Here is a 12,274-nt window from a genome sequence, read left to right on the forward strand (position 1 = left end):
AGTATAAATGGATAAAATAATAATAATAAATACATAAATAACACAAAAAATGTCATTTGATCTCGCACCAAATATATTTATTAGTGCACCTATGTACGCATTACATGCTTTTATAATATTTTTTATAATTCATTTGATTTATATTTAAATGACTATCAAAATATAATTATAAGAAATAATGATAGACTACACTGTAAGTTTGATATATAAATAAAAAAAATAAAAAAATGATCTCAGTAAAAATTGAATCTATAACCTAAATCCAAAAAAACAATTACTCTATCCGCTANGAATTTATTATTTTTTATATTAAAATTATTATTTTTATTCGTTTTGGAAAAACATTGTTTTAAATCAGTGCCAAATATCCAGTGACGTGAACACACATATTAAATTTTAATATAAATTATATTTTTAAGTATATTAATTTTTATATATAGTGTAATTATATAGATATAATTTCCTTAAACATTCTTTTTTTTATTTTATGGTATTTAATTTTTAAGTGAATAAAACAATCAAAACCCTCTGGGTAGGTTCTAAAATAAATCATATCTGCTACGACACCGAGTAGGTTCAAATTCACGATATTCTTGCTATCTTTCGTGGCACTGCGCCATGACCAAGAAATGCCGAAATCTCAGAGATCATAATATTTCACAAAGAATTGTCTCAGATGAGAGAAAGATATATGGTTACAACAGTCGAAAGCTGTGTCTGTTGTTACATAAGACCTGGAGCTTCTTCTCATACCTTGAATTGAAGCTCCAAATTATGAATCCAGATTTAAAGCAATGGCGAAAAAAAATAAGAACTGTTATGTACAGAATGATGACAGAACTTTCAAATACAATGCAGGATGCAACACGAAGACCCCAGAGATTATCCACAAAATGAAGGGTACTCCGGATAACAAAAAAGAATCATATGTTGATTATAGGATGACTTCTAATGTATACCATTTAATTACTATATAGATGGATGCCAGAATCCGATTCCGGCGGCCACCATAAGTTGACAATGACCCTCTGCCAGCTAATCCAGATGGCCGGTAGAGTACAACAGTTTAGATGATGTTACACGGGAATTGGATGAAGTGCGGCCTGCAAGTCCCAATTTCCTCCCTCCACCATCAGGAGCTACTCGGGCATTGAGTCTTCGGTGAAAATGACAATATAAAGACCTACACGTATTGAACAAATCATGATGATACCATTTGGTGACTCCTGATGAGGTGTAAATAAGATACAAACATACCCAAATTACTAGTTTATGTTCATTTTCCCTAAGCCATCAACCGTATTTCCATTTAGATTAAATGGGATAACAAGATCATTGAGAAGTTATATTAATAATACCAAGAAGATTCGAATATGGCAGATATTTATGACAATTTCCAGGAACGGAAAGCATTTGATTGGACCGTTTCGGAGTCTCTCTCTTGGACTACAACACATTCACTCGTTCAGAACATTTGGAGAAAGAGCTTCTCAAGCAGATGAAAATTTTTACATTATTACCGAATAGTCCCTATCCCAACTTTGAGGCAGACAGAAAACATGAAATGCTAAATAGATACGATTGAAAACCATTACAAGTAGAAAGACATTTCAAAACTAGTTAGATACCTCTAGAATGCAAAAGAGATGATTTCCGAGGCTAGACTGGAAGCCTTGCCACTCAAGTAACAGTTCTGCTGCAATCTAAGGGTAGATGAAAAGGTGGCATAACTAAGTAATAAGATTATCAAGGAAATAATGGCAAATGAAAAACATATATCCAAAGGTGGACGGGACTTGCCTAGAACTCTTCACCCAGCTTTTGGGTCAGAGCCGCTACCCTCTACAAACTGAGGAGAATGTGCAGGTAGTATGAACTGTGGCTGCTGTGGAAAAGGTGCACCTGATACAACCAACATATTTACCGCAGGGATTCCTGTTCAAAGCTAAATTTATAACACAATGTTCCATAAAAAAACCGATTAACATATGCCATGGATGACATACAGAGATGTCACGAGCATAAAATCCTGGTAGAGAACAAAATACTTGAGGACTACAAATCATTAGGAATGGTGGCCAACGATATGCTTTCAAAGAAATGAGAGATGGTGGAGTCCTGTCATTGCCATCAGGGGAACCAAATATACATACCTGTAGGATACGGCACTGGAATAGCTGGAACAGGATTAGTTGTCATTGAATTGACGCTAGGCCCGGCAAACTGCAATATCTGATGACTAGGCATTGCATATCCTGGTAATGCTGTATAACTATGACTTCCAAGAATCGCCTGACTCATCTGGCTGTAAGGAAACATGGTTGTGTTAACTGCTCCAGGTACACCGTATACTTGAAGGTTTTGCTGACTTCCGTAGGGATTGTAAACTCCCTATAAGACAACATAAGAATGACTTAAAGAATATTAGAATAATGATATTATGAAAAACCTTTGGGATCGATTTCTCAATGCTACAGACCTGAGAATAAGTATATTCTGGGCTATAAGCAGCAGCATACCTGTATCAATTCAAGGGTTTAAATGATCAATTGTGAAATAATATTGAACTATAGAATGTACTCAATTTAAGCACTCAGATTCTGATTTTGGCCATGAAACTTTCCAGATAATATGCACTATGTGATTTAACACTTATTTCTTGCGTACCAACAAAAATGAAGAATTTCCGTCATATATAAAATGTGATGTTCTAAAACCAAACCATATTTCTTCAAAAAAATAATAAAAAAACCAAACCATATACAAAATCCTGAAGAATAACAACTTTACAATCAATCGAGGCAGAACAGAATTTGATTCTAGAATGCTTAAATTCAGGCAGAATAACTGTTTCTGTCATTTAAAACAGTTCTGTCTATACCAAGTATGAAATATAAGGATGTTGATCAAGCCATGGCAAATATGGATGCTTGAACGCATAATAACTTGATATGCCAAAATTATACAATCCTAAATCACCACATCGTATATATGGATAGGGCCATATTTCTCCATGCATAAACTTAATCATTCGCTCTCTTCTTATCCAAGAACCATAACATTAGTTGCAAGAACTTATTGAGAAAATTATTGTTGCTGGACAATCCTTCTACAAGGAAATACCAAGTTACTTTCATTAAAGCAGATTTGTATCAACATGGATGCATAGCAGCTTATGCCGTGATAACACGATATAATGTAACAGCTGGAATCTTGTAATTATCACAAACACAAAAAAAGAAGAAAGCAGAGAACAAGAAAATAGACTTTTTTGTACCAGGCCACAAGGAAGACGTCAACAAAACAAATAGCTGAAACTCCAAATATAACTCTTCTAAGGTATTGGTTATTATATTTTTTTCACATAAAGATAATATATAGAATTCGACAAGATTTGTCAAATGTGAAGTAAAATCAAGACTAATGATCATGTACACCCAAATTTTTGCTATATTTCTGCATTGTTTATAATTGTTCCTGGCAGCTTTTAAACTAGTGAGACACAATGAACCATAAAATAATAATTATGCAATTTTGAAAATAATACCAGGAGTTTGGATGTGGAAAGTAAAATCTAGTTACAAAATCTACAAAATTCAAAATACCATGCCAATAAATTCATTTTATGAAAAGTCTCTCACCCGTATGGAGAATACACCAAGCCTTGTTGAGCATTGTGAGGGACAGGTTGCTGGTAGCCAAAATTTCCCATGTAATGGCCCCTAGCAGCTGGCAGGCCTCCAGGATAAGGTGATGGAGATCTAAAACGTCCTATGAGCAACAAATGCAGAAAAAATTAAATTATGCTGTACATTGAGATTACATAGAAAACACTACATTTAAGGTTACAGTCGAGGTTTACTTGTTTTGAAGCAAGGACTGATTCAGAAAAAAATTTCCTTACCTTCGCAATTTACACAATCTGGATTGACAGAGTTGGTCATCCTCAAATTAGGTTCATTCCACATGCATGCTCAAAGAATCGAATTAAAAACTCATGTACGATGTACGGAATTTTGTGTGCAAACCCAGATTTTCAGAGGATGTCCAGTCATTAATTTAAATAATGTTTAAGAGCAAGAATTAGATTTGTGGATAAGAACATACTTAATAATAAAAACATAACTTTCAAAATAACAAGCGGAACTCATAACAACAAAGGTAATCGGACTATAAAGAGATTGGCTCATTTAAGCATAGAAGGCAGCTGATTAAAGTTTTTTCACAGCAGTGATGATCATTAAACCAGTGCTATCTTGTCCCAGTCATGCTCTAAAACATTTGGACCAAGTCCTCAAGTAGTAGCAGTACAAGACTGAAAACTTCCGCATGAGTTCGAAGATAGCGAATTTGTAAGAGTACATTATATTTTAAATTGGAAAATGGGGACATGTAGTCCACCAGCAACATTTTCGAGTCAAACTACTCAAGAAGTACCAGAAACACCATTGATGTTAGGCCAGAAAGTGACGTTTAATATCTTTCACAATCAGTTGAACACTCTGTCAAATAAGAGCCAAAACTGGAAACTCAAGGACGCTCCCATATCAAACATGATGGGCACAATAATTGAGGTACAGTACCAAAAGGAAATGCTGCCCTATGTCTCCCAAGTGATGCTAAATTACAATTTGCTCGCCTGCCATCAATAATTGGAGTAGGATCAGCACATGCTCTTCTAGCTGACTCAGGTTCCCGGAAAGTCACCTAACCTCCGTACAAACACCATTTTAAAATATAGTCACTAGATCATCCAAATTTCCATTTTCGGCAAAAGAAATTACTGATAACAATCTCACGAGATGATCAAAGTTAATAAAACAATAAATGGTCAGTCAAACGGCAAGAATTTGAACAGCAGCAAAATGTACAAGAAACTTAATTATGTTGCATCTTCTAACTTTTATAAACCGAACAGCACGGTAACCAAAATCCAGACTTTACACAACTGCAGTACAAACAAAACAAAACCAACAAACAGTCATCGTATTTCTGAATCGGGACCAAGAACTCACAAAACCGTAGCCTTTTGATCGACCGTTGTTGTTATCTTTGATGACAACAGCCTCAAGAATCTCCCCAAATTGTTCGAAATATCGTCCCATGGTCTCACTCTGAGTCTCCCAAGCAAGCCCCCCAACAAAGACCTTAGTAAAAGTGGTGTCACCAAACAGAGAATTCATGTGCTGAAATCCACCAGGGCCCGTTTTAGCTGGTTGCTGCTGATATTCCATACTCACTAAAATAAACCAATACACTCAAAATTGGCCCTTTTCCCCGTTCGTAAGTAACAGAAAGCGGGAAGGAGGAAAATACAAGAGGTTCTATTANAAAAAAAAAAAAAAAAAAAAAACAAAGGGGAAAACATAACCCTAAAACTGAGGCTGGAATGGATGGAAACAGCAGGTCGAAACCCAAACAAAAGTGGGTTATGATACGCTGTCGGAAGATTTAGATGACTGGATGTTGACCAGTGCCAACCTTTATTATTTATACTGACCGTAGCATAATTATATAATAAATATTGTCTATTTTGTTGTGAAAAAATAAAAATTTACGGTAAAAACNAAATTTAAAAAAATAAGTCTCTTGTGAGACGGTTTCACGAAATTTTATCTGTGAGACAGGTTAACCTTACCGATATTCACAATAAAAAATAATGCTCTTAGCACAAAAAGTAATAATTTTTCATGGATGACCCAAATAAGATATTCATCTCACAAAATACGACCCGTGAGACCGTCTCACACAAGTTTTTGTCATTAAAAAAATATATATTAAAAGAAATAGAAATTATACAAAATTAAAGTCGAGGAATGTCGATGATAGTGAGAAGTTACAATCACGAGTAAAATTTGAAAGAAAATATGTTTTTGATATTTTTGTTCATAAATTATAAGTTAGTAATAACTATTTTCAGAGTTACATGTATAATTCAACATTAATGTAACTAAGTCGAATCAACGTATTAAAGTTTTATAATATGGCAAAGAAGTAAAAGACATATTATTTTTTAATTATTATTATTTTTAAATATGTATATACAAAAATTATTATAATGTTTATACAGTTGATTTTTATAAACAATTATTTTTTTAGTTAAATTAATTTTAAACTACAAATAATTATATTGTAATATTTATAATTTATTAAGTAATTTGTGAATTTGTGTATAAATATAATCAAAAAAGTATGCATTAGTTTTGGGCCACTTTGAGATTAATTGGGGCCCCAAACTAATTTAAAAAGTCCACATTGTTTATGAATGATATACAATTCGGGACGCCCGAAAATAAATGAATTTTTATATATATCCGATGCACAGTTTGAATTGATTGATATTTACTAATGGGCAAAAATTTATGTGAGACGGTCTCACATGTTGTATTTTGTGAGACAGATCTCTTATTTGGGTCATCCATGAAAAAATATTATTTTTTATGCTAAGAGTATTACTTTTTATTGTGAATATCGGTAGGGTTGATCAGCCTCACAGATAAAGATTCGTGAGACCGTATCAGAAAAGACCTACTGTTATTAAATAATCATTTCCGGAGCGAGTTATATTTTTGTTCATAATATTTAGAATTAAAATAATTTAATTTTATAATAATATGTTTAATATAAAAATTATATTTATAATATTATTAATTAAATATAAATCGATAGATTTTAACTTATAATAAAATTGTAAAATAATTTTAATTTAAATTGTATAAAATCTAAAATTTATTTCATTTTGTTGGATCCAACCATGGATTGAAACTCACCTAGTTCACAAGACGGATATCAGGTTTTGCCAAATCCACCCGATTGACATCACTATGTATGAGGAGACTTTTTTATTTAAATAATAAATTAACTCATTATTCATCTTCTATTTCTTTTTTAAAAAAAAACAATTGTTTTTTCTCCATTCATGAAGAAAATTGCTCCGCACAAATGTATTAAAATTTTTGTATCTAAATTTCGAGATAAAAATTCTATCTCGAGTTCGAGTTAGTTTGTTTCCTAATTTAGGCCGACGGGATTCGACTTAAGTCTATATCATGACTCATTAACAATATTGCCATCGACACGACTAGACCACCCACCGTCTAGACGGAGGCCTAAACATTTTTTTAAATCTAATTATTCTTGTTTATCTCTATATTTTTCAAATAATAACTTATCGGAGAAACAAGAGTAGAAAGCAAACCATATTATAGACTATAATTTATGACAAAAAATTGTGTGAGACAATCTCACGAGTTATATTTTGTGAAACAGATCTTTTATTTGAGTCATCCATGAAAAAATATTACTTTTTATGCTAAGAGTATTACTTTTTATCGTGAATATCGGTAAGATTGACTCGTCTCACAGATAAAGATTCGTGAAACCGTCTCACAAAAGACCTACTCTTAATTTATAAAAGAAAAATAAGCCAAATCCATTTAAAATATTTGAATCACATTAGTGCCCAGAGGCACGAAACTAAAAACATCCAAAAAAAAATTTACAGGGATCAAATTTAAATTTTAGCCTATATTTCAAATGGAAATATACACTCGATTACAGGAAAATTTATCAAGAGCGCGCAACTCACCGTACAGCCCTGCTAGGCAATGGCCAACCCCAGGCTCTACCGGTGCACGACGCTACTCGACACGATTCATACATGGAGATAAGTTCATGACACTACTCAACACGATTCATACATGGATATCTCGAGCACTAAAACTCGAAAAACAGGTAAACTGATACACATAGGGCTCGAATACGAGTTTCTGCTTCTCAAGGTGTATAAAACCGTATGAATATTGGACTTTCTTGCCACTTATAAAACAAAAAAGAAAAAGAAAAAGAAAAAGAAAAAGAAAAAGATGTCAGCCACAAGTACAAGTATTTACAGTATATAGCTACAAAAGACAGGATCCGGTGTAAATTTTTGGCCAACAAAATATAAAGCCTATGTTAGATCAGCTCAAACAAATCGTGAATCGCTGCTTACCAAATGAATCAAGACAGATAACTCTTGATCCGGAGCCTTCGAGAATATGCATTAGTTCTCGAGATCTTTTCTTCTTGGGTCAACTTTAACATCCATCTGAGATGGTGATGATGATGTCCTACTGTGAGATCTGCTTCTACAAGAATCCTCAGCTCGAGAAGCCAAGTATTCCAGTGCCATAACAATATCACTTATCAGGGGGCGGAAACTAGCTTGTTCTTGAAGACACATGGACGTGATTGCAATAGCATGTTGCAGGCTTCGGGTCGAGAAACGCCCTTCAAGTAGAGGGTCCACCATCTGGGAAAATTTCGTCCGATCCTTCAAAAAAGGATGAGACTGCAAGGGAAAAAAGGATCACTATCGTTGAGAGGCAATGTTTTTATTTATTCTAGCTTAGATAGCAACTATCATCTCTTTATAGTGGTAAAAAATATTGTGACAAATATGGTCCGAAATTTCTTCATAAAAATGAAATCAAATCAAATTTATATCATAATTACAATAATGTCAAATCTGATTCCAGAAATATTATTTGATTTCTAATAATTCTAATGCAGTACGACCATCACACACTGATTTTTAGGATCATATCTAAGGTCTGGAAACATCATAGAGATTTTATATAACTAAATAAACAAACAGTTTTTACAAAAGAAAATATATAAATATAATGCTTCTATTTCTAGATTATGTTCACATGAAACATGGAAAAAAAATTCTTCCAGAATTTTCAATGCAGATTCATTTTTGAAAAAGATATATTGATACTTGATAGGCTACAGTAAACTACTAGAAGTTGAAGAGTAGAAACTCACCCATACAACCAAATTCTGTTCTCCAGGCTTTCTAGAGCTGTCAATAGCCTTGCGTCCGGTAATCAGCTCCAACAGAACCACGCCAAAGCTATAGATGTCTGATTTTAGAGTTAGTTTGCCGCTCATGGCGTATTCCGGGGCACAGTATCCATAAGTACCCATGACTCGTGTTGAGACGTGAGTGTTGTCACCAACAGGTCCTAGTTTGGCGAGTCCAAAATCCGAAAGCTTCACGTTGAAGTCATTGTCCAACAATATGTTCGAAGATTTCAAATCGCGATAGATGACCGGTGGATTTGCTTTGCAGTGAAGATATTCGAGGCCTCGAGCTGCACCAACAGCAATTTTCAGCCTTATGCTCCAACTAAGTGGCTTCTGACCAGGCGCTATATCTAAACAAAAATAATTTTGATAAGAAACTCATTCGTTCATATTCATTAATAAATATTAATATACTGTTAAACGATAATACATTCTCATGGCTAATATGTGAATGACTAAGCCAGGTGTTTGAGACCCAACTCGGTAATTGAAAGATAGGTTGTTTCCTTTTTCACTATCACACTATGATTCTATGAGAAAGGCCTCATCCAGAACGCTGAATAGATTTAAACAAAGCACCTAAGAACGAAACAAACACGGCCATTAAAATGGTTTTCTCCATTTCAAGTGTCCCTATCTTTTTACTTTATATATATATATATTCACACACTAGTGTGCTGGGGCACTTCATGGGTGTCATATTAAATTTTTTTGTATTTGATAATTTTTGTATACAAAAATATATATTATTTTATTATTAGAATATGATACTTGTAGTTCGAACTTTTAGATAAATTAGAGAAAAAGAAAAATCGGAAAAAGACATAGAAATGTACAAAAATTACTAATAAAATCACAATACCAAAGTTAGCTAACAAATATTACGAAGAGTAAAACTATAAAAAAAACTATGTACCAAAGTGAGACGTGCTCAAGTTTAATAATATAGTGTGTGTGTGTGTGTGTGTGTGTGTGTGTGTGTGCGGGGTTGGCAAGCTAGTTTCAGCAAGCCAGTGACAAAAATGCCTACTGATACTATGACTCAGTGCCATGTTAAGCACCGATATAGACAAGTCTAAGCTTAAAACATCAAACGAGAGTGAAGAAGACATTCAAAAAAAGAAAGTGAAGAACGAAAACGCAGACTGATGTACATTGTTTCAACTAAATATTATATCATAAATTACCGAATAGATGATTTTCCAGGCTACCCATTGGCATGAACTCGTAAACTAGGAGCCTCTGATCACCATCAGTACAATACCCGATCAAGTTCACGAGGTTTGGATGGTGCAGCAAACTCAACATAAGAACCTCCACTATGAATTCTTGATTCCCTTGAAGGCCTTCAAGATTAAGTTGCTTCACTGCCACAATCTAATCATTAGAGTCTAAGATTAGCACCACTCGAGGAACAAATTGCATCAACGAAAATTCCACAACCAATTTAACAGATTCATGGAGCCTATGTATATTATCTGTTGTTTCGAATCCACAAACTACAATCCAGATTCAAAAATTAGATAAACAAAAAGCTTACCAGGCCAGATTCTAACCGGCCTTTATAAACGCTTCCAAAACCACCTTCACCGATCAAATTAGCCCCCCGAAAATTCTGTGTCGCTGTCGCAAGCTCCTTGAATGAGAAGCCGCGTGCCACATTGCCCTTTTGGCCGTTGCTTTCATTGGTTTTTACCCTCACAGAGTTTCCCTTTTTCCCACACTCTACATAAAAAAAACGAGCATAACTATTAAGAGATCAATGTTCAGCACCGCAAATCCTCAATAAATCAATCCGCTAATTAGAATTAGTCTTTCCCTTCTACAAACTACATATTAAACTATAGTTTGAAGCAAAAGAAGCGCATGAAAATGCATTCAAAAAAGAAAGATACATCACAAAGCGTAATAAAATTACATACAAATTTGAAAACAAGGACTAAAGAAACAACAAAACAAAAACGAACCTGAACCATCCACTGATCTTAGAGCCATATCTTTATCGTAATCCCTCACATCCTTCCGCCGGAAGTTCATGCAAGAAAAGCAACTCATCCCTTTCATCCACTCACCCTCTCTTTCTCCTCACAGGCACAGTAATCCTTAAAATAAAACCAGAACCCAGAGCCCAGTAAAATCTACGTCACAGAACCCCGAATCAAACTACAGAATCACATGTACAGCATTCCATGGAAAAGATATAGAAAAAATATATTATACAAACAAGAATAGAGGAGAGAGAACACTTTCAAGTTCCCTCCCCTTCAAACCCAAATCCCAGATGAAAAAAGAACACCTCCCCCACTAAAAGCTAACACGGATCTAAAGACAGCCAAAGAATTTATCTTCTAGAGCAATAATTACAACTTCAAAAAAAAAGAAAAATATGGCCCTTTTTTATATACTTATGCAGGGATTAATAAATAAACAAAGATTAAGCGCATTGAAATGAACAAACAAACAACATTAGAAAAAACCCCACAAGGCCAGATTTTCAGGGAGGTATTTTGTTATGACCAAATGACTATAATTTTATAGCCAAAGATCTCTTCTTTTTGATATATCTAGCTCAGATTCCTTCTTCTCTTACAGCCACCCTCTTTTACCGCCACCCTTGACCCCAATGCTTTCTCATTTTCCCCATTTCTCCCAAAAAAAAATAATTTCTTGAAGAATTTTTTTAGTGTGTGGGCCTTTTGGGGGTATTGAGAGCAATAAAAGCAGAGTCTGATACTGTTGCGTGTCACTGTCATTCACAGCTTGCATTTAAACGTTGGGGGAGGCAGGACAGTGAAATTACTCTTTCACCCTCCGTACACTACTGGGATTTGCTAATTTACGCTCCCATTGATTATCCCGTGTCTTGTAATAAACTGCTTGGACATGGTGATTATGTTGTACAATCTTTATTGATCATTTTATGTTAACTTGGTCCCATTAAATCTTTTTAATAAATTTAGACTCGATCTCATGAGATCATCTCATGGATTTTAATTTATGAGACGGGTCAATCTTATCGATATTCACAATAAAAAATAATATTCTTAGCATAAAAAGTAATATTTTTTCATGGATGACCCAAATTAAAGAACCGTCTCACAAATAAGATCCGTGAGACCGTCTCACACAAATTTTTGTCATAAATTTATTAGTCAATTCATACTAAGATTTTAAATTTAAAACGAGATCGAGATCCAAAATTGGATATCTAATTATAATACATTTTATTTTAGTTAATTTTTTAAAAATAATATAATTTTATCTTAAAATCATATTTCTTAAAATAAAATTATATTTTTTCAGTCAAAAAAATTATGTTTTAGAAATACTAGTTAAATTTTATCGACTTATTGTCACTGTCATATTTTATAAGATACGATAATTAAATATTAATATACACATATATTGTCGGGAGCTACAT

At 33.8% G+C, this 12,274-nt stretch overlaps 2 protein-coding genes across 4 annotated transcripts; both read right to left on the reverse strand.

Moving 5' to 3' along the window:
- Positions 1-620: 620 nt before the first annotated feature.
- Positions 621-5,341, reverse strand: LOC140961373 (uncharacterized). Of its 3 annotated transcripts, none has more exons than XM_073419861.1 (8): positions 5,016-5,341; positions 4,584-4,707; positions 3,642-3,771; positions 2,480-2,519; positions 2,154-2,391; positions 1,801-1,935; positions 1,629-1,703; positions 621-1,183 (listed from the first exon to the last, which is right to left on the reverse strand). In XM_073419861.1, exons 1-6 carry the CDS (start codon positions 5,232-5,234, stop codon positions 1,811-1,813), a joined length of 876 nt encoding a protein of 291 aa, XP_073275962.1. In that variant the 5' UTR covers positions 5,235-5,341; the 3' UTR covers positions 621-1,183; positions 1,629-1,703; positions 1,801-1,810. The 3 variants fall into 3 exon arrangements, with proteins under 3 accessions (XP_073275962.1, XP_073275963.1, XP_073275964.1); XM_073419862.1 differs by having other exon boundaries at positions 1,801-1,945; XM_073419863.1 differs by having other exon boundaries at positions 622-1,183; positions 1,801-1,902.
- Positions 5,342-7,842: 2,501 nt separating this feature from the next.
- Positions 7,843-11,531, reverse strand: LOC140961523 (probable serine/threonine-protein kinase PBL21). The gene is made up of 5 exons (XM_073420100.1): positions 10,821-11,531; positions 10,394-10,578; positions 10,041-10,230; positions 8,812-9,203; positions 7,843-8,332 (listed from the first exon to the last, which is right to left on the reverse strand). Exons 1-5 carry the CDS (start codon positions 10,915-10,917, stop codon positions 8,045-8,047), a joined length of 1,152 nt encoding a protein of 383 aa, XP_073276201.1. The 5' UTR covers positions 10,918-11,531; the 3' UTR covers positions 7,843-8,044.
- Positions 11,532-12,274: the final 743 nt, after the last annotated feature.

This window comes from Primulina huaijiensis, chromosome 16 (genome assembly GCF_012295235.1).
Source record: "Primulina huaijiensis isolate GDHJ02 chromosome 16, ASM1229523v2, whole genome shotgun sequence".
Taxonomy (NCBI): domain Eukaryota; kingdom Viridiplantae; phylum Streptophyta; class Magnoliopsida; order Lamiales; family Gesneriaceae; genus Primulina; species Primulina huaijiensis.

Bases quoted from the DNA above. Each gene is read 5' to 3' on its own strand.
- LOC140961373 (XM_073419861.1), bottom strand. From the start codon at position 5,234: ATGGAATATCAGCAGCAACCAGCTAAAACGGGCCCTGGTGGATTTCAG. The intron at 4,708-5,015 runs GTGAGTTCTTGG...TACGGAGGTTAG, and splicing joins GATCAAAAGGCTACGGTTTT to GTGACTTTCCGGGAACCTGA. The intron at 1,936-2,153 runs GTATGTATATTT...AGCTTTGAACAG, and splicing joins TCCAGTGCCGTATCCTACAG to GAATCCCTGCGGTAAATATG.
- LOC140961523 (XM_073420100.1), bottom strand. From the start codon at position 10,917: ATGAAAGGGATGAGTTGCTTTTCTTGCATGAACTTCCGGCGGAAGGAT. The intron at 10,231-10,393 runs GTAAGCTTTTTG...TCTAATGATTAG, and splicing joins GCCGGTTAGAATCTGGCCTG to ATTGTGGCAGTGAAGCAACT. The intron at 8,333-8,811 runs GTGAGTTTCTAC...TTTCCCTTGCAG, and splicing joins AACAGAATTTGGTTGTATGG to TCTCATCCTTTTTTGAAGGA.